The sequence below is a fragment of the Dermacentor variabilis genome, chromosome 3, assembly GCF_050947875.1.
Source record: "Dermacentor variabilis isolate Ectoservices chromosome 3, ASM5094787v1, whole genome shotgun sequence".
In the NCBI taxonomy this organism is placed as follows: domain Eukaryota; kingdom Metazoa; phylum Arthropoda; class Arachnida; order Ixodida; family Ixodidae; genus Dermacentor; species Dermacentor variabilis.
In genome coordinates, this window is record NC_134570.1 from 56,913,536 (window position 1) to 56,937,681 (window position 24,146).

At 49.7% G+C, this 24,146-nt stretch overlaps 3 protein-coding genes across 3 annotated transcripts in view; 2 read left to right on the forward strand and 1 right to left on the reverse strand.

Moving 5' to 3' along the window:
• Positions 1-24,146, reverse strand: part of LOC142575691 (uncharacterized) — a 328,430-nt gene that overhangs the window by 229,692 nt on the left and 74,592 nt on the right. The gene's annotated exons all lie outside the window — the stretch shown is intronic.
• Positions 6,458-13,348, forward strand: LOC142574527 (lactosylceramide 4-alpha-galactosyltransferase-like). Its single transcript, XM_075683589.1, has 5 exons — positions 6,458-6,627; positions 7,486-7,553; positions 8,123-8,358; positions 10,432-10,635; positions 12,893-13,348. Exons 1-5 carry the CDS (start codon positions 6,491-6,493, stop codon positions 13,346-13,348), a joined length of 1,101 nt encoding a protein of 366 aa, XP_075539704.1. The 5' UTR covers positions 6,458-6,490.
• LOC142574529 (lactosylceramide 4-alpha-galactosyltransferase-like) lies at positions 17,838-22,983 on the forward strand. Its single transcript, XM_075683590.1, has 5 exons — positions 17,838-18,009; positions 18,806-18,873; positions 19,351-19,595; positions 21,743-21,946; positions 22,528-22,983. The coding sequence occupies exons 1-5, from the start codon at positions 17,873-17,875 to the stop codon at positions 22,981-22,983; spliced, it is 1,110 nt and encodes a 369-aa protein (XP_075539705.1). The 5' UTR covers positions 17,838-17,872.

Below are 24,146 nucleotides of genomic sequence, written 5' to 3' on the forward strand. Positions count from 1 at the left end.
TGTCGACCTCTCTGCCTTTGCTTCAATAAAGTCTCTCTCAATTTCCCATTGCCGCAGGGGCAACTGTTGAATCACTAGTGGCAGGAAAGGGTTTCCTTTGTTCTCGCCATGTATTGAACGTGATGCAGAGGAGGGAGTTTCCACCCCCTCACTATAGGCTAAACAGAGCACAAGCAGTTACACTTAGGCCGGCAATTACAAACACAGTCTTATTATTCACCTGCAAAAATAAAGAAATGGTATGACATTACAGACATGAACATTTTATGCAAAGCATGCGAAAAGGAGATATGCACGCTTGAACATCTGCTCTGGGAGTGTGGTTCGCTCGGCCCTGGCATTTCCCGGAATCAGTTTTTAGGAATAATAAAATCTCCAGATCATATCCCTCAAGTCCTGGCTGTCCAGTACGCCCGTGATAGGGCTAGGAGGCTTGACCTCCCAGTCCCAACATGGGACTAGCCAGGCAGGTGGAAACACCTTGTACAGGACCAGAATAAAGTTTGTTTCTCCTCCTCCTCCTCCTCCTCCTCCTCCATGAGAATTGAGCCTGTAGAATTGAAGGGACTCTGGAACGCGAGTGAACGTTGACGAGTACGAGTGGGCATCATTAGGAACGTGAGTGAGCTACGTTGCCTGCAGATATATTTGTGTGCGTGAGTGAGTATTTAGCTTATTCTGCCGACCTCTGCATGCACAACGACATGACGGCTGTGACTATATATATATATATATATATATATATATATATATATATATATATATATATATATATATATATATATATATATATATATATATATATATGTGTGTGTGTGTGTGTGTGTGTGTGTGTGTGTGTGTGTGTGTGTGTGTGTGTGTGTGTGTGTGTCCTAACGGAAAGGACGCCCGGTTGCAGCAGCATGCTCGCGTTTCGACCTCCTAACTGCCAGTCGCAATAAAAAAAAAACGTTTAAATATATACAAACTGTCATCCCCTGCACATACTGTAATTTGAACACAAGAGAATACCATCTTGCAGCTTCCTAGGACACGGTGTATGTGCTTCTGCAACAAACCGCACACGCGAGTTGACTTCTCGCGTTGCCCCGTTACTTAGTAACGGGCCCGCGGCTGCGCTATATGCCGGCCGCGGAGTGCCTCCCCCCCCCCTCCGAAGTTTATTCCTGCGCTACGGAGGCGCAATTGTTCGACGGTTGTTCCAGGAGGGAGGCCGGCACGTATATATACGAGGCGGAGAAAAGACAGGACGCTGAGCGCAGGGCACGAAGGACGTTTGTTTTGTCACCCGGCGGTCGCCGCTTAAATCGCCACCTCAAAAAAAAAAAAAAATGAGAAGAAAAAAAACACAGAGGATTAAACAACGCACGGGGGGCCCATGCATGCATCGAGGGAGAAGCGTCTGCAATTAGAGAATGCTTGATGGCGCTGGCGCAGGGACGTATACGAACGGCCATCGGACTGTGCCGTACTCGGTTCCCACAGACTTGGTTCGAACGGTCGAAGCTCTGTCTCATGCGTGTGTGTCTGAATGTTGACCGGGGGCTTGCATCGAGTACGCGGCGCGTGAATGCATATGTGCGATGACTGTATACTGCAGGGCTTCCTCTGCTGTGGCCTGCAATCGTGAACGGCGAACGTCTTCTCGTCGCGTGGTACGACGTACTGACGGTGGGCGCATCTATACACGACAGGCTGCACGCCTCCTCTGTGGTCACGGGGTGTATACCGAGGCGTGCGTCTATATGAATGGTCCTTCGGTCTACACGCGGGAGTTCACCTGCCGTTTGATGACCGCGGTGCATGAGCGTATATAGTGCATGCGGGCGCCTCGGCTCCGTGTCTCGGTTATGGCGTGGCGTACTGGCTGGATCGTAACGACCCGCAGCGGCAAGAAGGAGCGGAAGACTGCGTGGTCGTTTCCTGTGATGTATGGCGCATCGTCGACGGCTCTGTGACACCGGCATACGGCGCGGTTGTGGAGCTGTATGCGCGTTTATTATGGACGCGTCGTGGGCTGCGCGATAATGTGGAAACGCTTGGCGGAGGTTATAGCTTTCTGCATCGCATCTCACACGTTGTCGATCGGTGCAACGCTGCTATGCTCGCATTGGAGCATCGTAGGCGAAAATATTTTCGTATCGTTAGTAAAAGGGTTGATTGAAATCGTCCCGAGAAATGGAGCTGAATAATTTTGCTTCGGTGTTATCGAGGTTGTTCGCTCTGGTATGCGTACGTTGCTGTTGGATTGGGTGTCCGTCCTAGTCGCTCAGCTGATCCTGCGGCTTGACCCTGACATTCCAACAACCTTGGTGTCCAGATATTACGTTTCTCGTTACCGTGGCACCGAAGTGGAAGGAATAGTAAGGAGGATCATTACGTCAGCGCATATCAATAATTTATTCATTCTATATTTTATACGCATTTCTTCGATGGCGCAGAATAAGGGGCATGCAAGGTTGTAATTCCGAACTTCCCGCCACAAAGCACAACACCCACGACTTTAGTCTGACTTCAAGTATTTTTGAAGTACTTTCTGTTATTTGGGCAGCTTCCATCGCGGTAATGTTGACCAACGCTGTCAGGCTGTGTTTTTGCCGACATTGAAATGCGATTCATTCTTTCTCCGTTGTGTGTAAACATAAAGCTAATCTTCATTAGTGACCAGTTTAATCTTTATTTTAAAGAAACACAGGAAGGGCTACGACACGGCGTACTAGAGGGTTCAAGGTTAAATATATGAATGCCGTTTTTTTTTTTCAACGCGTATTCAAAGCACGGTAAAGTAGCTTCGTTGTGTTCAGTGGCTCCTCATCAGAGCAGTGTGCGCGAATCGAACTCACCTAAAGTGCAAATACCCCGCCTGGTGTCATTTATTTATTTATTTATTTATTTATTTATTTATTTATTTATTTATTTATTTATTTATTGCATCCCTGCTTGGTCCAAGTTTTAGCATTGAGGGGTTAAACTAACGAAAACAGCGAGTACCAACGAAAAGCGAACTGTTAATTTGAATCACATTCAATGTTGGCAGCTTGTGACGCGAGGAAAACGCAGAGGCTCTTGCGAATTTTTCAGACGCAAGAAAGAGGAATTTGGGCCCCTCGCCGGCCCAGTTCGACAGCGTACTTTCTCCCGCAGGTGAATAACAAGATTACTCGCGTTTTACTAATGGTCATACGGCGCACAGGGGGCTCGACTCAAACCCTATTTATAAACGCAATTTGCGGCCACTGACCCGACCGGCCGCACACTGAGATGCGAGCGGCAATCTGCACCGCACCAGGTGTTCGAGACCCGCCACTTGTTCTTTAAGTAGACACCAGGGGGCGCGTACGCAAACGGTCTCGTTACACAACGATCCCTCCCCCCCCCCCCACCCTTCCCTCGAGCACTACTCTCAGTGATCCACTTCGCAGCGCGCGGCACGCAAATGAGGACCTTGATCCTCGCGAGCACTCGTCGGTAGAGGGAGGAGGGGGGGTGAGGTGCCTCAAATGTGGCCTAAGTAATGCTCGCTATAGGCGTCGGTGCACGAGAACCCTGACCCGCGCAGTGCCTACGCCGGCAACGCAGGAGGGGTCGCCGCCCACCGAGCCTGTCGCGATCGACGCAAGAATCACATCAATCAACGGCGCCGCGGCCTTGTGATCACGTGCACACACGCACACACACACATATATATGCACACCCACAAACGTCGTCGACATCGAGAGAACAAAGTCAACGCGAGACCACTTAGCGGCCGCCACCATACGTGGGCCTTCGCGCGGCGTACATCGCAAAGCGGTCGTTGATTCGGTGATTCATTTGTCGTTTATGCAAGCAGCATACGCACCCACAACGGTGTATGTGCAACTCTTACCCGTCGCGCGCGCGCGGTAACAATGAGAACGCAACAACGCTGGCGTTTAGGGTTCGTTCTTGTGCGTGGCTCGCACGCAACGCTACGCATATAGCTCTGTCTCACCGCGACGAGGGACAGACCGCCTCTCGTTTCTGTCCTTACAGGCTCGCGTATCGAGCTCTGCGATCAAGACGGAGGGAAGGCCAGGCAAACCGTTACTCGCGGCAAGACGGACGACGTGCGACTAGCTGTATGCAGACGTATAAACGCTTTCGCGTCGCCATTACATATACTGCGGAGGCCGCGCGCAAACACGGTTATTAGAGAGAGGTACGAAAATTGTTTACCGCGCGTCTTTTACTTAGTCCCATGGATGTCCGTGGGCTTGGCCCAATCGACGGACCACCTCAAAGCAGAGCGATGGAAGGCATAAACGTGTGCGGTGCGACGTAAGTAACGGGAGTTATGGCGTCTAATTCGAGACTCGGGCGTGTGCACCGACGACCTGCATGGCTGCATGGGTGGAGCGTTGCACGAAGCGAGAAAGGGCCCCCCGACGACTCGTGTAGAAAGGCAATAACGCGCGGCGATTCTGTGTCAGAAAGCAGTGCTTGCGTTGCATGAACCATGGCGTTATGGGAGGCTCGCGACTGTATCTGGTCCCTTTCGTTTGCCCCTGTTACAGGGAAATGCCAAGGATGGGGCCATTGTGGTCGTCGCTCGCGGCATGGTGCGCCAGAAAAGAAAATTAAATACTGGTGGTAACGCCAGCTCGAAATTCACCCCTGCCTGATCGTGACGTCACGGACATCGGCGTCCGCAATGTCTCCTTTGAGGGCGCCAAAAGAGTGACGCGAAGTTTAGCAACGAGCTAAGAAAACCTATCTCTTTATTGAAAAAAATGTCATTCATTTTCTACGGTAACAGACGGCTTCTTCTTTTTTTTTTTGGTCAAGAAAATGAAAATAGATAAATAGATCATTCAAGGGCAATCCGCCAGTTAGCACTAGTGCATCGCCTATAGAGGCAACACTGAGTTTGTAGGACTCCTAAACATAGTGCGTGGGCCGTATCTAACGCAAATTTAATTAATTCTCATTTTTTCCCAATCTGTTGGCGTCAAGCTTACGCAACCGCCGACGCAAGCATCGGACGGCGACCTGCAGCGTTGTTTTGACAGCCCAATCAAACAATCTCCTCCTTCGTAGAAGGTCACCTTTGTTTGCTTTCAAATCGAATATATTATTGCCTATCTTAACTGGTTTTCCTTGTCCAATTGGCTGACAAGAGGCGAGAATCACGCAGAAGGGGAGACAGTTTCGGTGGGGCCGAGCTAGCGCAGTGAAAGTAGACAACCGGGTGAGGAGATGTGTGCCGGCGGTTGCGATTGGTCCGATTCCCCCTGCTTAGCTTGCGCTCGAAAATCGCGATGATGTGCGACCGCATAGTAAATGTGCCGCTAAGACGGGTTGGCAGAGAAGAGTTGGCAGAGCAGTACGTCTTATACGTGCCGAAAGGGCCAGAAAACGTTATTCTGTCACTCACTTTATGTCATTATCTGCCATTTTTATTATACGACATATTTGTCATCCATTCTCGCCGGCAGCTCCGAGTAGCCAGTGACAGAGCAATCGGCAGACAGCCATCTTCTATTTCTTTCGGAACGAAACAATCGCCGGTTATATCGAAAAACATTTAGCTTTGTTCGACATATTGATTAATCTATAGTGCGTACATGTCACTTTGACATGGTGAGGTTTTGCGGTTCTCTGACGTCGAATGACGGGCGGGCCAAGTGGGCGCTGTTCGAAAAATTGTTGACCAGTAGCTGAGGGCTAATGACGAAAGAAGGAGTGCAATAGGGAAGAAAATTTTGTTCTTTTGTCTTGTATAATGTGTGTATATGCATAATCAGCGGGTACACGTTATATCAGAAGGAGAGGATTCGCAGTTTAAGCGACGTCCTGTGACAGACAGGCGCAGTGGGCGTGGTCCGAGTATTTCTGACCAATCGTAGGGGGTTAAGGAGGAAAACGGAATAGAAACAGATTTCAGTAGCTCTACGTTACAGCGCCCCTTTTGTGGCTATGCTTGTTATCGTCACCTTAATCATCAAAGCACACCTTGTTCGAAGGACGTGGTTTGCATGTAGGCCTGGAGGGGCGCGTTTTTGCTGAACGTTTAGCTAATCACCGAAATCTAGTTCAACTCTTCCGCATCAAAAATTAGTCTTACATTCAAGAGCTTAGGCGTCCTTTTTAAGGAAACAACGTCTTGGAGCGATGATGTCCCACGCGTCATCATCAAACTTTCACAGATCACTGGTATCCCATTTCGTCATCAGCACCTTCTTCCCTCGGGCAGACTGATGTTATTGTATTAACCGCTCATCCAGTCTCGCTTTAATTATTGCCTGTGGTTTGCGATCTACTATTTCCCCCACCTTCTCTTCTCGTTCTATACGCCCCCCCCCCTTCATGCCCAATGTCCCTTTGTGGGTATGTGCCATTATATGGAGTCATCATCGTCGTCGTCGTCGTCGTCGTCGTCGTCGTCGTCGTCATCATCATCATCATCATCATCATCATCGTAATTAGAACAGCACCCCGCTTGCTCGTGAGACTTGCCACAATCACAACCATGGAGGGCGCCCCTCTGCTGGGCGTGGAGCCCCCGTCCCGACCGATGGCTTTCGTCACACGTCAGGCGGCGCGCGAGGTCAGCTTCCGTCGACGCCTGCTGTCCAGCGCCAACGAGCTTCGACGCTTCGCGGCGAGGTGAGCCCGCCGCAGGCACTGCTCCGGGTGGTAGTCGAATTACGCCCGCTCCATTCATCGCTGCGACCACATCAGGCGTATTTGTGGCGCCCCACACGCGTCGCCGCGCGATGCTCACGTTGAGATATAACGGCGCGGTCGCCTCCGGAGATGATGCTCGTCGTGTGGGATCGTCATGTTACGCTGAAACGCCACCAGTCACTTGATGCTGAAGGTATCCTCCATTGTGTCTGACGGGCGAACTTGGCGGAACGATAGCATTCTATCTCTGCTCCGTATAGTCGCCTCGTTGATCGGTTGGAATAACGCTAAACGCGTTCATGTTGCGTTATTTAACTCTGCGGCATGTTTATCCCCCGTATGTTAAAGGTACGTTCGGGCGGAGAAATTTCCGGCACGCCTATGCAAGACTGGTTCCCTCCCTACATCCTCCTCCTCGTTGCGTCACTGTAGTGCAAAAAAAAACCGACGCGACACTCTGATCGCCATTGCCATTCTTCGCTTCTCTTCAGTACCTATACTCTAAACACAAAGCGATTATGGAAATATTTTCACATTTCAAAGGCAACCAGCGTTCTTATAACATCAAATACGAGCAACAGCAGAGAGAGCTTAGTTCTTTTTTTTTTTGTCGTAGTTAGGTCTGAAGATAGCATGACTGTTATTAAAGTTTCCACGGGCAATATATGCACATAACTTCAGAAGCATGTTTCATGTTGCACATATGTAGCAGCACAGTCACCTGTTATTCTTTTATTCGACCTTGCTTTTTGTTTTGCGTTTCCTTTATCTCCTCCTCAACTTCTTCTTCTTCATCGTGTCATTCTCTGTCTTTCTTTTCTCATTTCTTTTCTTCAGACTCACCGCTGCAGCCGTCATAGTAATGGCTACTCTCTACTTCACCGTCGGCAGCAGATCATATGCAAGTGAGTTTCTACAAACATGTTATCATTGTATACACCTACCCCCTCGAGCACAATGTTATCCGCTCTTCTCTTATATATATATATATATATATATATATATATATATATATATATATATATATATATATATATATATATATATATATATATATATATATATATATATATATTAATGCATATATGCCGCATATTCGCTGTGACACCAAAGAAGTTTTCGACACCGTGTACATCGAATGCTTTGTACAGCCGTGTTCTGTACAATTAGACCATGTTCTGGGCCTTATTTGTACGAACTGCTGCTCGAGCGCGCAATAAGTGTTACCGTTTACGCCGGTGTACACAGGGTGCACAGTGCAGTCCACATTTGAATGCAACAGCTAATCAGAAACTATACGTGCCGAAACGTTAGACAACTATTCCTTAGTACAACATCAGGTTATCAGCCTATCCTCGTGAAATCGGACCTCTAATCAGCGCTGGAGTATACTTAGTGACATGTTGGTTCCTCGGGAGACTGGAACGTGCTGCGCAAGTGCATCGTCTCCACCAGCACGGTGCTGTCCCTCCAGGAAACGTCAAAGGCGCGCGCCACAAGTCGCGCGTGCTGTTTCTGGAGACCGGGCACGCGTTTGACGTCACCGGCCGCTTCTCGTGCGCCATCGAGTCCGCGGCGAGGCACCACCCCGGTTGGACCGTGAACGTGCTCGCCGCAATCGACACGCCGAACAGCACCGACGTCTGGCTGGACGGGCCTTTCAAGCGGATGCTGGGCCGGTTCCCCAACGTGGTCTTTGATAGCGTGCAGGTAAGCTACGCATTAAAAAAAAAACAAAAAAAAAGGAAGAAGCATCGCAGCTACCACAGTGGCGAAGCACTGACCGCGGAGCGTTCCGTAACTAGATCATTGAATTTTTTTTTTCTTTTTACGGTTGTCTGTCGTCAGGGTGTCCTCCGCTCCTCAGACATGATGCGCTGTTCTGGACGCTGTCCGATCCTTCCATATTGCCATATTCCGTAATGGCGGAGTTTTGAACCAATCACAGAGGTCGTCGTAGCCCTCCTGGCCAATCAGAGCTGACAAGATGGCGAAGTCGACAGTATTACGGAATTTGACGATATTGATCAATAAAGCCCCGGTTATGTTGTGCGCAGGGGCGCTATAACGTAAAGCTGATCCAAAACTGTTTTTATTCCCTCTATGCAACCAGCCTTCCACGATTGGTCAAAAATATGCCGGGCTAGCCCCCGCTTGGCCTGTGGGTCACGCGAAGTTACGTATACTACGAAAACTCCCCATCTCGTGTGACGTATACATACTGATTACGCGTGATTAGACGGAACAAAAGAAGAATTATTTCTGATCGCACACCTTTTTCATATATATATATATATATATATATATATATATATATATATATATATATATATATATATATATATATATATATAGATTCAGCATTATAAGCATATAGGCGGACTTCACCCAACTTCTTGCGTACCTAACAGAAAATTCGAGCTGTGTTGAGCGTACGCGAGCGTGTCAGATGGTACATGACATCGCAAGTTTGTAAGAGCTCGACACAAAGTTCTGAATCGAAACTTTAATTGGGGCATTTTAGTGAATGAAGTAACTGATTGGCGGCTATCGTAGGATATCCTCAGGCTCACAGCCCGCGCACTGCGTTTCCGGAAAGAATAATTTCCATGTCTCGACAGCGCTTATTAGAATCGCCTAACTAAGCTTTTGCTGAGGTATTGTCTGCGGCACGAGGAAAGAAACTTGCTTTGAAATGTTCGAAGCTTCGTCTTGTTTGCGTTGTGAGCGGTAAAAGTAATTTGCGCGGGCCTCGGCGACGACCCACTTTTTTATCTTTGACTTAGTCCGGGAGGGTAACCTAATTTCCACTGACATGTTTTCTAAACCAGTGAAGCGAGCTCCACCCGACACACCTATAACGAGCGAATTATACTACCCTCGCCGCATCGTTTAGTTAAAGCCCGGCAAAACATGCACAGAAACCTCATGCCCCCCCAAAAAAAGAAGAAACTGGGAGAACCGAAAGAAAAGAGCATGCTCAACACGCGAAGCACGGAAAAGCGAAAATGAGTTGAAAAAATGATGAAACAAAAGATTTACGATATAAACTGCTTGCGAAGTTTGACTTGCATGGTGTAACCCTCGGTGGAATTAACCCAGCTTCGCTGTTCGACCATCTTCGCGGACTGGAAGGGGCGGTGATGTTTTGTAACCCTGTCTGCGGCTTTCAATCGTAAACCGCCATCGAGCAATCGTTCAGTCGCCGCGGTCGTTTCGACGTGTACGCGATAACTGCATTGTCTGCATATGGGCCACGTCTGCATCGCCAGTCTCTCATATCTCAACTCAAACACGTGCTGGACAGATCTGACTGGCTGCTTTGTAGCGAGTGACTTGGAAAGATGTATACTTACCATTCTTGTTTCGTTAAATTTCCTGAAATGTGTTTAATTTCGCAATGTGCATCGCTTTCTTTGTAGGGAAAAATAGTGAAGCGCAAATACACACCGAGGAAGAGGCAAATAGATGCGGAAGCGTATCTAAAAGATTAGTGCTGCCTTGTGTTTTTCTCTCCATGCACAGGACGCGCTTGTTCATTCTTCCTTACGGAGTACCAACGTGCCCCCATGCTACCACTCCTGTGTGCGTGTATTTTCTAAAATTTTCGTGTGGCATACTACCTCAGCTGTAAGCTGCACGAGGTAGCCTTTCTTCACCCGCGTATTTATCCATTGGTTTGCGTATTTCTTCCTTTGCACGTGTTCCTATCGTCATACTTTCTTTTTTACCGCTGCCAATTTGAATAGATATAAACGAATAATCACCGCACACCGCATGCAGGTTGCTGATATGGTCCGCGGCACGCCGCTGGAGTCGTGGAGTGTCCTGGACTTTCGCAAGGGCGGCGCTGATGTCAGTGAGCACTTGTCAAACGCGCTGCGCTTGGCGCTTCTCTACAAACGAGGCGGCGTCTACCTCGACAAGGACACCGTGGTCATGCGGCCGCTGCACGAGTTCGACTCCTGCCTTTCCCAGACATCGCTGGTGAGCTGGAGCGGCAGGCGTGGCAGGCTGAGCAATTAGAGAGTTTTAGCGCGTCCGGTATCCCGCTATAAACGCAGGCGAACCGGGCGTTCTGCCGGATGGGCGGAGGCGCGAACGTTAGTGGCCTGCACGGTGCAGCCACCTGGTGGTGCAGAGCTGAACCAGACAAACACAGAGCTATTACTGGAGTTACCAAATGTATTCCACTTCGCTACTGGTGTATATTTTCGGCAGCGACGCCACTCAATACAAAACAATCTACTCAATACAATTGTCGATAAGTATATATTAAACAAGAGTAAATTCGACAGAATTTTTTTACGTAAGCCTGCCTACAACCTTCGTCGTCAACTCGACACAACCGTGTAGATATATATTTTAAAGTGACAACAAAAGAAAATGTTAAGGCGATATAGATCGGTAGATTAGTCTTCTAGAAGTCTATGATTGTTTCGCATGGTGCCAATGTGTCAATTTGATGCGCCGGAAATTGCATCCGAAAGTCTTGCTGCTGCTCCTATATTTGAACCTCCCGCGCCATAAACGGACGAGTTGGCGCAGCATCCACGTGACCTTCCTTTTAGGCTCTCTCTATGAATCAGCCAATAGTGAAGTCAGTCCAAGGAAAGCCACCGCAGTTCAGAAGAGGTGGCGCCACTCCCATTTACCATTTTCTTTCCTTATATCGCTAACAAATGCTTTGTTGTCGCTACGATTGGCGGCGCGTTCGTTATTAGAGAAGGCTGATTTTTTAAATCTAGCTCGAGTTATTGTTTTCCTTTAGTGCACCTTTAGATGAGATACTGTATGACAAAAGTATTTGATTGTATGCACTCTGCATGTCCACTTTCCTGAATGTCTACGTTTAATTACGTAGGTGAATAATTCTGTAAATGCCTGCGACGCGGATGAAGTGTTTTTGTCAAAGGACCTACGACATAAAATACGTTAGTAGAACTTCAATAACCTGAATGAGGAAAGTGCCATCACACTTCAAATGCTGTCACACTCAGGCGGCATCCACGCCGGCGAGCCTCGGAAGTCGCACGACAACACTATAGTCGCTACAGGCGACGCACGTAGACAGTTTCCTTGGTCGAGAAGCCACCGTTGAGGCTCAAACGCTCGCTGCTCGATCTTTTTTTTTTCAGCTCCGCGAGTGGAGTCGCAAAGCTTCTGAACCAATCAGGGACACGTGCAGGAGCAGTATACGTCATATAATACGCCCACAGTTATTTGACGTGGCGATGGTGGTGTGCGATCACATGTGATCGTGGTTGGTCACACGAGTTCTGTCAGTCACCAGCGCGAATGCCGCCTTTAAAGGACACTGTAAGGGACATGCCCGAACGATCATACTTCCCGTAAGCACAGGCGCTCTGGAGGAAGTATGAGAATCACCTAAATGTCTTACACGTATGCTCGACCAGCACTGCAAGAAGCACTGCATTTGTCACCAGCGTAGTCGACAATCGCGGGACCGAAATAAATGCGTCGTCGGTTCACAGAGCGAGCGCTGCAGAGGCAGAGGAAGTAGAGATTTTACTTCACCAGGGCCGGCCCAGTTACCAAGAAGATACATCAAAATCTACGACGTCTCACCAACGCATCAGTGCTTTAAAGGGCGTCCCAGCTACCGTCAGCCAGGCTGTTCAACGAAAAACGAAAAAGAAGAAAAAAGAAAACAAACAAATGTGGTGCAAGATACGACGATCTTAAGAGCTGCGGTGTTCGGCCGTCATATCTCTGACAGCTGAACACCGTATATATAACTATTATATTTCTATCTTTATTTGTATCTTGCACTGTGAAATTCTATTTTTCGTTCAACAGCTTGGCTAACCTTAACTGAGACACGCGGTAGAATGACGCCGCAAAATTAAAAAAGAAAGAGCTCCTTGGTAGACGCGTGCCAATTCTTACAACCGGCACATCAGAGAATGCGAAGCTGCACGACCGAGTCCTCGCAACCTGAGGGACACTCGGTGCTCCCAACACCGTAAAATAATGTGCACCTTTCTGAGCTTTTAAGGTTTAAATTATTTTACAATGAAGGCACTGCGAAGCCGCACAACCGAGTCCTCGCAACCGGAGGAACGCTCAGTGCTGCCAGCACCGTAAAATAACGTGCACCCTTGTGCACTCTTAAGGTTTAAAGTATCTTACAATGACGGCACGCGCAAGATATAACAACATTCCTTTTTTTTTTTATAGTCCCTTCGAAATATAAACCCTCGACGTCGACACTCTGGTGCAGCGCAAGGGCGACTCGGTGAGCAACAGCTTCCTGTTCTTCAAGGCGGGTCACTCGTTCCTGCGCGACGCCATGGAGCGCATCGCCAGCGACCACGACCCGGGCGTCAAGTCGTCCCTGGGGCCGCCGCTGCTGCACGACGCGCTGCTCGAGCGATGCGGCGTCGCCAGCGTGGCGCCTCTGGCCGAGGCCGGTCGCCGATGCCGGGGCGTGCTCGTGGTGCCGTGGCACGTGCTCTCGCTGGTGCCGTGGACGGCCTGGACCGTGCTGTTCGTCGCCGAAGCCGCCGAGACGAACTCCTCCTGGTGGGAGGCGTGTCGGGACAGCCACGCCATGTGCCTACACGGCAAGCTGAGCGCCCGCAAGAAGGCCCAGAAGGACTCGCCTTACTGGCGCGCGGCGTCGGAGAACTGCCCGCGCTCGTTGGAAATCTCGCTCGACGTGAACGGGCGGTTCTGATGCAGAAGAGGAGCCCACGTTTGCCCGGTTGAAGAATCTCAAACACTGACGGCGACACAGATGGTACTTCCAACTGATCTGTTTATAAAGAGAGAGGGGGGGGGGGGACATGCAGTCACGCCAATAAATAAAAACAAGGGGGAGGCACGTACGTGCGGAAGACCGCGGGATCACCACTCTTGATACAACCAGCCATCGGAAGTTTATTGCTTGGAATGAGATTGGATTTTAAAATCTTTCCGAACGGCCGATTCGCTCGTCGGCGCAATACATAATATCGCCTGGACGTGCCACCCGTGCGGCCGTCAGTGTTCGTTGCCTTTCTCTCTGTGTTCTTTAGTGGCGAAAATGTCGTTCAGCAAATACCAACTGGTATCTTCTCTCTGTACCAGAATCAATCATGTTCCTCCGCTGCTGTAACATCATTTGATTCACGTGACAGCGGATTTGTCACGGCGAAAATTGTCCCTCCGTGCTTTAGATGTGTACAGCACGGGGATATCATCCTCAACACCGTGCAGCAGTCAGAGCCAACTTCCGAGACGCCACCGATTCTAGGAAGACTTGAGCAGAATCCATAGGTCGTCCCTATTCGTTACCGGTGTCCACTGGGCGCAGGGACACGATCAGAACCAGTCGAATAATCAAACGAGCAACAAATGCTCACATGTGCATCTCACCACCAGCTAACCATCCTTCAGACTTCGACTCTACTTTCGTAGCCCGAAAGTCACTTCTCCGACAGGACCAACGAGCCTTGTTCGGTCCGTATGCTTTCTCAAATCTCGTAATCTTTATTCATTAGAGGAAGTCGCGCCGCCCGAAGTCTAGTGAGTGCACGCGCGTTAAGTGTGACAACACAACAACGCTGGCGTATCATGTTCACTTCTATGCGTGACTCGTATGCAACGCCACGTATATAGCTCTGTCTCACTCTCACCATGACGAGGGACCGACCGCCTCTTTTCTCTCGTTAGGCTCGCGTATCGAGTTCTGCCGTGGATGACGTGCGACGCACTGTATTTATACATATAAACTGCTTCGCGTTGCCGTTATGCTATAAAGAGGTTACGCAAACAGGGTTGTTAGAGTGAGGTAGGAATTTTTTGTTTTGTCTTTTACTTAGCCACCATGCGTCTTTTACTTAGCCTCATGTCCGTGGACTTGGCTTGCTCGACGGACCACCTGAGAGAGCAGTGGAATACAAGTCTGTGGCGCGGCGTAAGTAACGGGAGTTGTGGCGTCTAGTCCGAGAGCCCGGCATGTGTACCAACGACCCATGGCTACGTGGGTGGAGCGTTACACGAAACGAGAAAGGCGTCCTTCAAGATCCATAACATGCCGTGGTTCAATCACATGCCGCGATGATGTGTCGGAAAGGGGATATTTGCGCTTCATGAACTGTGGCGTTATGGGAGGCTCGCGACTGCGACTTGCGGTATGGTAAGTTAATGACATCTTGGTTGAAATCAAGAAAAAGAAATGGGCATGGGCAGGACATGTAATGAGGAGGGAAGATAGCCGATGGTCATTAATGGTTACGGACTGGATTCCAAGGGAAGGGAAGCGTAGCAGGGGTCGTTTAGGTGCGCGGATGAGATTAAGAAGTTTGCAGGGACGACATGGCCACGATTAGTACATGACCGGCGTAGTTGGAGAAGTATGGGAGAGGCCTTTGCCCTGCAGTGGGAGTAACCAGGCTGCTGCTGCTGCTGCTGCTGCTGCTGATGATGATGGTGCTGATGATGATGATGACGATGATGATGATGACGACGACGAAGTTAAAAGAAGACGGGTGGCGACGCCATCGAAGTTCGTTCAGCGGCGGCAGCCCGTGAAGTCCCGGATGTCGACATCAGCGCAGGACTCTTCAATTAGCTCGGCGATAAAGCAAAATTATTCTTTGTCTGATGGGAACTTTTTGCTGCAGAATAACGACTCAATTAGGCGTAAACGGACTGACATTTCAGACGTCGTCGATACTGTTGTCTACAAGCGCGAAATTCAAGAAAAGGAAAACAACATTGGCCTTCCTTTTCTACGTTGATACACGACCGTTGGTCTAGGAAACGTAGAGTATTGAAGCCACTCTATTAGTTTACCCCACTTTATTGGTTCCATACGTTCACTTTATTTATTTATTTATTTATTTATTTATTTATTCATTTATTTATTTATTTGTACAGGAAGCCACATGGCGTCCAGAGGGCATCATTGTAGCGGCTCTCATTACGTCCATTCTTCAGCGGCCTTGTGTCCACCGCGCGCCTCTGCCACAAAAGATGTTCACAAAGAAGCATACATTCCGACAAGCGAGCAAACGACCCTCGTCATTGCCTGCAAGATTGATTCATTATTCAACTTTTCGACTCGAAAGAGTTTCAGGAGATCTTGGCCTCCTCCGCAGCCTCTCGTGAAACGCAGACGCGATTTAGACAAGGAGTCGTACACCCTCACTCCGATTTAAACAGCCAACAGGAGAAGGACTGGCGTCGTATTCAGACGAGTACATACCCCAATCTGCACTACCTACACAGAATACACCCCCCCCCCCCCCCCCGTGGTGCACAGACGAACCCACACGAAAACACATCACATGGGAGTACACCAGGAGGCCTCCGCACAAAGACAGCCCCACATTACACCAACAACCACTAATGAGGCATATGCAGTGGGAAGCATGGCTTGCGGACGAGGGTCGGGAGAGCCAATTGGCTCTTCTGGACCAAGCCCAGCGAACCGCTCGTGCCAGCGGGGCACTGGAATAGGGGCCCCAACCATCGTTCCTTATTTCATTTATATTCAATAAAGTTTTTGCTCACTCACTCACTCGTGTTATCAATATCTTTCAAGGTAGAACGCACGATGAAAGAAGTATGATTTCGGTATTCATCTCTAGAACTGCCTGCATTCGCATAATGTCGTATCGTCTTATCATACACCGTCTTAATTTACAAGCTGTCATTACTTGGTGTTTTAGATTTCCCAGAGTATTTGGAAAGAACCACTCGCTTCTTGACAGATTCTCGGTATTTGGTACGTGGATAGTTGGACTCGGCACGAACAATATAATGTGGCGCGTCGGTCAACAAAAACAGCGACAAAATTGCTGCTTCGCGGGCACAAATCAACGGTGCGCTTGATGTGCTTCGCGCACGCGCGCGCAACCTCTCCGGGCTTAGGGTATAAGCACCAACTCATGCTCCACACAAGGTGTGGAAGCAACTTGGTCTCCGAGAGAGACATTGGAAGTGATGTTCCGCCCGTCGTAGTGAATCGATGCGAGTCTCGGTCTCGAAATCCAACGCTCCGCCTCAAGCGTCAAATGCCTTCCAAAGGTATTTGACACATGCTTCGCGAAGTTAACTCAAAGAGAGGAGAATATCGCTACGAGCATGGCTCGCATACTTGCGCGTCGGTTCTACAGGCGCGCTTTCTCTGCCAAACCGAGCTCAACTGGTTGGCAACGCAAGCTGTGGAACAGAGCCGAAGTTGGAAACCAGGCACGTGAACGCGATCACGGCCGTTGCCTCGTTTCATCCCGATTATTGCATTGCAAGAACGCGCCTAAATCAATACAATCGCGGAGCTAGCTTGAAGATCGACGCGAACTATAGACAAGCAATTGAAGGAAAGCCCATCCCGTCAGCGGCAGCTCTTTGTTCCTATAGTCCTACACGGAGATTCTCTTCGGGCTACGGAGTTAGGATGAACCGCCGTCGTAGTGGTACATTTTATGAAGGCGTGTACAATCAGCGTGGTAGTTGGCCCATCCGGGGCACACGCTTGTGGCACCCAGTCAGTCATGCCCGATCAACTGCCGCGGCTTTACCAGCGGCTATTGGTGCTTGGCCACGGTAGCGCGAGAGTGGTACCGCCAGTCCGCTCGCTTGTCGGGTGTCTGTTGATATGCGACCATAGATAGCGCTTAAACGACGCGGACATAGATATTTGTTGTCTTCATTAGTTAATGTGAGCGCGGACGCACACTTCACGTGCCTGCCGTTCGATTTCGCTACTTTCATACAGGTTCCTCTCTGACCGCTTCTAGGCGAGTTGGCACGGCGATCCCGGCAGATTCGTCCTTGCTGACCTGTGGCGGCTAGAATGAGAACTTTCGCTACGGAGACACCGCTTTTGGCAGGAGACCACGATTTCCCGGTTTAGAAATAATCTGTTTTATACGAATATAGATGGGGGTCGGGTAGGCTAGCGCATGCTTTTGATACGAACCGAAAATGACAACAAGTGATCAATCGATGAATCGATGAAACGAAATGGTATAGTGGCGCGACTCGCGATTGCTTTTCCGCCATCGGCACCTTCTTCCCTCTAGCACGTTGATGTCATCGTAACACTGGCTCATTCCCTGTCTAGCCTTAATTATCGTCGTCTGGTAGTTAGCAGTATACTATCCTCATCCCTTCTTCTCGTTGCGGGTATGTGCCAATGTTTGGACTTATCATCATCATCGTAATTAGAACAGCACCCCGCTTGTTCGGGAGACGTGCCACAATCGCAACCATGGAGGGCGCCCCTCTGCTGGGCGTTGAGCCCCCGTCCCGACCGCTGGCTTTCGTCACACGCCAGGCGGCGCGCGAGGTGAGCTTCCGTCGACGCCTGCTGGCCAGCACCAACGAGCTTCGACACTTCGCGGCGAGGTGAGTCCGCCGTTTGGCACGACTACGGGCGGTCGTCGAACTAGCGCGCTTCATTAATCGCGCCAGCCACATGAAACGTATTTGCGGCGCCCCACACGCGTCGCCGCGCCTTCCTCGCGCCGCGCGATGCTCGCACTGAGACATAACGGCGGTCGCCTCCGGAGATGATCGTCGTGTGGGATCGTTATGTTGCGCTGCAAAACGCCGCAAATATCTTGATCTTGTAGCTACGCTCAGTGTGTCTGAGGGGTGAACTTGACGGAACGGTAGCATATTCTATCTCTGCTCGGTACAATCTAAAGTGTGTTCACGTTGCTTTTAACTCTGCGGCGTGTTTATCCTCCGTATTTTAGAGGAGACGTTCGGGCGGAGAAATTGCCGGCACGCATATGCAAGACAGGATCCGCCCCTACCTCCTTGTTCTCGTCGTGTCGCTGTCGCGCAAAAAACCGATGTGACACTGTGATCGCCATTGCCATTCATCGGTTCTATTCCGTCTCTGCACTATAAACACAAAACGTTTAGGGGAACGTTTTCACATTTCAAAGGCAACCGGTGTTCTTGTAACATAACCTACTAGCAACAGCAGGCAGACGTTGGATTTTTTTTTAGCTAAGTCTGGTATTAAAATTTACAGGGACAATATATGGGTATCACTGTAGCATCAGGCTGTACTTTACACACATGTAGCACCGCAGTCACGTATTATTCATTGATCAACCTTCTTTTTTGTTTCGTTTCTTTCTATCTCTTCCTCTCAACTTCTTTTTCATCGCATTATTCTCTGCTTCTTCAGACTCACCGCTGCAGCAGTCATAGTCATGGCTACTCTCTACTTCACCGTCACCAGCAGATCGAATGAAGGTGAGCCTATGGATATTGTATCATGTACACACGTACCCACTCTAGTACTTAAATTATCATTCTTCTTGTTTTTTATATTTTTATTGCATATATGCCACGACTTCGCTGTGACACCAAGGAGGCTTATCGACATCACGCATGTATATCGATTGTTTTGTACAGTCATGCTCTGTGTAGTGTTCAGTACACCCATATCGGGCCTCGGGCAAGCTTATACAAATTGCTGCTCGAGCGCGGAATAAGGGTTCCCGTCTATATTGGTGTACATACAGTGTACACTGCGGTCCTCATTTAAGTACAACAGCTAATCAGAAACTATACATACCGAAGCGCTAGATAATTATTCATCCGTAAAGCGTTAGCTTGTCAGACTATTCTTGGGAAATGGGTTGTCTTATTAGCGCTGGAGTATGCTGCGCTGAGTATGACATGCCGCGCGAGCGCATCGCCTCCACCAGCATGGCGTTGTCTCTCCAGGAAATGTCAAAGCCGCGCGCGGGACTGGCAACAAGTCGCGCGTGCTGTTCCTGGAGACCGGGCACGCCTTTGAAGTCACCGGCCGCTTCTCGTGCGCCATCGAGTCCGCGGCGAGGCACCACCCCGGTTGGACCGTGAACGTGCTCGCCGCGGTCGAGACGCCGAACAGCACCGACGTCTGGCTGGACGGGCCTTTCAGGCAGATGCTGGGCCGGTTCCCCAACGTGGTCTTTGATAGCGTGCAGGTAAGCTACGCATAAAGAACTAAAGAAAAAAAACATGAAACGAAGCATCCTTAAACTAGATTCCCGAGGGTATTTCTTTTTTTCTTGTTGATTCGTTGTTTGTCGTAAGGGTGGCCTCCGCGCTGCAGACCAAGGTGCTATTCTGAACATTGTCCAATTCCATAATGGCGGAGTTTTGAGCCAATCACAGAGGCCGTGACAGGAGACAGGATGGCGGATTAAATAATATTACAGAAATTCATCGTATAGGGAATAGAACGCCCCGGTTATGTTCTGAACGGCTGTTTCAACGTATTTCATACGCTCTGTCAAATACAGAGGAGGCCGCGTTTAGCTAGTTGTGCGTTCTACATCAGAGGGCGTTAATTAAAGGGCACCTCACCAGGGTTGGCCACATTAAGCTATCATGCTTAGCCCATAGATGACGCGTTGATGACGGTGGCTGTGCAGCATTACCGCGCTGCGGGCCTCCTGCGAAAGCAGCTGAAATCCCAAACCAGACGCCGCGCGCCTTCCCTCTCGAAGAAGCGCGTTCCCAGCAAGGTACTCACGGTCAACGCGCACAAATTCCAATTCGTGAAGTGCACGTTTCTCGCTTTCCGAGACTACTAATCACCTAGGCCCGCATGCACGAAACGTGCTCACGCTAAAAGCGTTCGTGCCAGCCAATAGTGATGTAGGACCTATTACCGCAGTGATATCACAATAGTGATCTAGGACATTTTGTCACTAAAACACCACTTACGAACGAAAGGCTTTGTGAATTCGGCCCCTAATGTGGAAGGCGCGATGCTACAGGAAAGCAAGATAAGGAAATAAAAAGAGGCCGGGCTCAACGCCCCGGTATATATATATATATTCGTCGTACGCCAGCGTGCCAGAGTGTGCACGAAATCGGAACTTTGGTAAAAATTCAACACGAAGTTGTCAATAGAAATTTTAATTGGGCGATTTAACGCATGAAGTAACCGATTCGCGGCTATCGCACGATACCAAGTATTGCGTTTCCGAGACGAATTACCTCCTTGTCTCCACCGCGCTAATCACAATCACCTTATAAGCATTTGCTGCAGGAGGAGTGCGCTCGCAGTTGCACCATGCTGCCCTGGAGGTGTTGTTCAGGACGCGAGGAAGAAAAGCTTCGTTCGAAATGTTCGAAGCTCCGTCTTGCTTGCGTTGCGAGCGGTAAAAAGTAATTTGCGCGTGCCTGGGCGACGACCTACTTTTTTCATCTTTGACTTAGTTAACCGTGAGGGTAACCTAATTTCCACTAACATGTTTCCTAAACCAGTGAAAGGAGCTCCGCACGGCACACCTATAACGAGCGAATTATACTACTTCGCCGCGTCGTTTATAGTTGACCCCTCTATAGGGTGACTCCTGCGGGCGCCGCGTTATGCTGCTGAGCGCGATGTCGTGGGTTCGCATGCCACCTCGCCGTTCGTGTGCATATATAGCGCGGTTAGGAAACATGACTGTGGCGAAAGTATAGATGGAGTCATCCGCTGTATACGGTGTCCTTTTTGTAACCGTGTCTGCAGCTTTGAATCGTAAACTGCTACAGAACAATCGTTCAGTCGCCGCCGTCGTTTCGACGTGTACGCGATAACTGCACTGTCTGCATATATGGGCCGCGTCTGCATCGCCAGTCTCTCATATATCAACCCAAACACGTTCTGGATAGATCTGACTGGCTGCTTTATAGCAAGTGACTTGGGAAGATGTACTTGCCTTTCTTGTTTCGCTAAATTTCCTAATGCGTTTAATTTCGCAATATGTATTGTTTTCTTCGTAGGGAAAAATAGTGAAGCGCAAGCACGCACGGAGAAAAAGAGGCAAATAGATGCGGGAGCGTATCTTGAAGGTTAATGTGCCTTGTCTTTTTTCTCTCCGTGCACAGGACGCGCTTGTTCATTCTTCCTTACAGAGGTGACCAACGTGCCCCACTACTACCACTCTTGTGTGCGTGTATTTTTAAAAGTTTTCTTGTGGCACACTACCTCAGCTGTAAGCTGCAAGAGGTAGCCTTTCATCACCCGCATATTTATCCATTGGTTTGCGTATTTCTTCCTCTGCACGTGTTCCTATCGTCATATTTTTTCCCCGCTGCCCATTTCACTAGCTATAAAGGAATTTGCACCATACAGGTTGCTGATATGATCCGAGGCACGCCGCTTGGCTCGTGGAGTCTGCCGGACCCTCTCAAGGACGGGCCCGGCATCAGTGAGCACCTCTCAAACGCGCTGCGCCTGGCGCTTCTCTACAAGCGAGGCGGCGTCTATCTCGACAAGGACACCGTGGTCATGCGGCCGCTCCATGGGTTCGACGCCTGCCTATCCCAGACGTCGCTGGTGAGCGGGCACGGGAGACGTGACAGGCTGGGCATTTAGGGAGTTTTAGCGTGTTTGGTATCCGGCTAAACGCATGCGGACTGGGCGTTCTGCTGGATGGGCGGATGCGCAAACGCGATGTCGCCTGCACGCGGCAGCCGTGCACCTGGTGGCGCACAGCTCAACAAGACAAACACAGAGCTGTTACTGGAGTTAGCAAGTGTATTCCACTTCGCTGCTGGTGTATGTGCCAGCATCGATATAAACCGTGCTTTTAATCTTTTTTTTTTCCCGTTGGACAGCTTGGCTAATCTTAGCTGGGACACACGGTAAAGTGACGCAGCCAAATTAAATAAGGACACTCCTTCACAGATGTATCCCAATCTCACAACTGATGCGTCGTGTGGTCTGCGAAGCTGCATAACCGAGTTCTCGCACACCGTTGACCACTCGGTGCTCCCAATACCGTAAAATAATGCAAGCCCTTGCGCACTTTTAAGGTTTAAATTATTTTACAGTGAAGTCACGCGCAAGATATTACGATATACATTTTTTATACTCCCTTCAAAGTTTAAATCCTCGACGTCGACACTCTGGTGCAGCGCAAGGGCGACTCGGTGAGCAACAGCTTCCTGTTCTTCAAGGCGGGCCACTCGTTCCTGCGCGACGCCATGGAACGCATCGCCAGCGACCACCACCCGGACGTCAGGTCGTCCCTGGGGCCGCCGCTGCTGCACGACGCGCTGCTCGAGCGATGCGGCGTCGCCAGCGTGGCGCCTCTGGCCGAGGCCGGTCGCCGATGCCGGGGCGTGCTCGTGCTGCCGTGGCACGTGCTCATGCCGGTCGCGTACACGGCCTGGCCCTTGCTGTTCGCCGCCGAAAGCGCCGACACGAACTCATCGTGGTGGGAGGCGTGTCGGCACAGTCACGCCATGTGCTTCTACGGCAAGCTGAGCGCCCGCAAGAAGGCCGAGAAGGATTCGCCGTACTGGCGCGCGGCGTCCGAAAACTGCCCGCGGTCGCTGGAAATCTCGGTCGACGTGGCCGGACGGTTCTGATGCTGAGTGCGAGGACATATTTGCCCGGCTAACAGAGCGCGAACATTCACGGCCACAGGGACGGCACTTCCAACTGATTTGTATATAAGGGGGCATGTATAGGCACACTAATAAGGGAGGCACGGGTAGTTGGAAGACGAATCCCAGCTCTTGAGGCAACTCGAAATCGAAAAAAAAACTTGCTTCGGATGAGATTTGTTTTTTTGTTTTGTTTTTTATGTTTCACAGTGGCTGATTCATTCGTTTGCGCAATACGTAAATCAGTTGGATGTGCCGCCTTCGTGGTCAGTAGTGCTCGTGCCTCTCTTTGTGTGTGGTGTTCTTTAGTGGCCAAATGTGTCTTTCAGCAAGTACCAAGCAGTCCAAGAAGGAGTTCTTCGTGCTCGCGCGAACGTCCTTGACACCGTTCATATTTTCTATGGGTCTTTAAGCTGCTTGTGGTTTTGCAGATGAACCAAATGCCCTACTTTTACATTTTCCTGTTCTTGTTGTTACCAAAGTTCAATTGGCTCAGTATTACAGCCTGAGCAAGTCAACATTTCAATATCGTGCTTATTTTTTCTGGACGCAAACCAAAGGATATACAGGCCCATTTTTTGTTTTGTTATTTTGTTGTGGTTGTTGGTTCTTGCTATTTTATCTTTTTTTCTTTGGGGGGGGGGGCGACAACATACTTATTTAATGTTGAATTCCAATGGCGGAGTCGGAGCAGCCGACGGACTCCGCGAGCGAGCACTCGACTTTCGCGCAGAGCAACGCCTCCAAATCCGCGAGTTGAACACAACCTGCGCCGCCGGAGCAAGGCGGAAACGGAACTCGTATCGCCGAGTTACCCAGGATACCTTGCGTGTTGTCACTTGATTCCGCTGTTTGCTCCCACCACCGCCGCACCGGTCACTTGTCTCTTCAGCGCCGTTCACCTGACGTTTTTTTTTTTTTTTTTTAAAGTGCGGAATGGATATCTCGCCAAGTGTGCAGCAGCTTTTGCTTCCTCGCGAGTCGTGACCGGTGGCGCCTCCCAGCAGACAAACGTGGTAAAGGGAATACGTCACGCAGAGTTCCGGTCCACTCCGTCGATTTCGGCGGAGCATCTTTTTCTGCTCCACGGAGTGACTCCCGCTCGGAATCCACTCCGAGTCTCTCATTGGAACACCTTACTCCCG

Excerpts from the sequence above, each read along its gene's own strand:
- LOC142574529 (XM_075683590.1), top strand. The coding sequence starts at position 17,873 with ATGGAGGGCGCCCCTCTGCTGGGCGTTGAGCCCCCGTCCCGACCGCTG. Across the intron at positions 18,010-18,805 it reads CTTCGACACTTCGCGGCGAG|ACTCACCGCTGCAGCAGTCA; the intron begins GTGAGTCCGCCG and ends CTGCTTCTTCAG. Across the intron at positions 19,596-21,742 it reads TGGTCTTTGATAGCGTGCAG|GTTGCTGATATGATCCGAGG; the intron begins GTAAGCTACGCA and ends TGCACCATACAG.
- LOC142574527 (XM_075683589.1), top strand. The coding sequence starts at position 6,491 with ATGGAGGGCGCCCCTCTGCTGGGCGTGGAGCCCCCGTCCCGACCGATG. Across the intron at positions 8,359-10,431 it reads TGGTCTTTGATAGCGTGCAG|GTTGCTGATATGGTCCGCGG; the intron begins GTAAGCTACGCA and ends CACCGCATGCAG. Across the intron at positions 10,636-12,892 it reads GCCTTTCCCAGACATCGCTG|CGCAAGGGCGACTCGGTGAG; the intron begins GTGAGCTGGAGC and ends ACTCTGGTGCAG.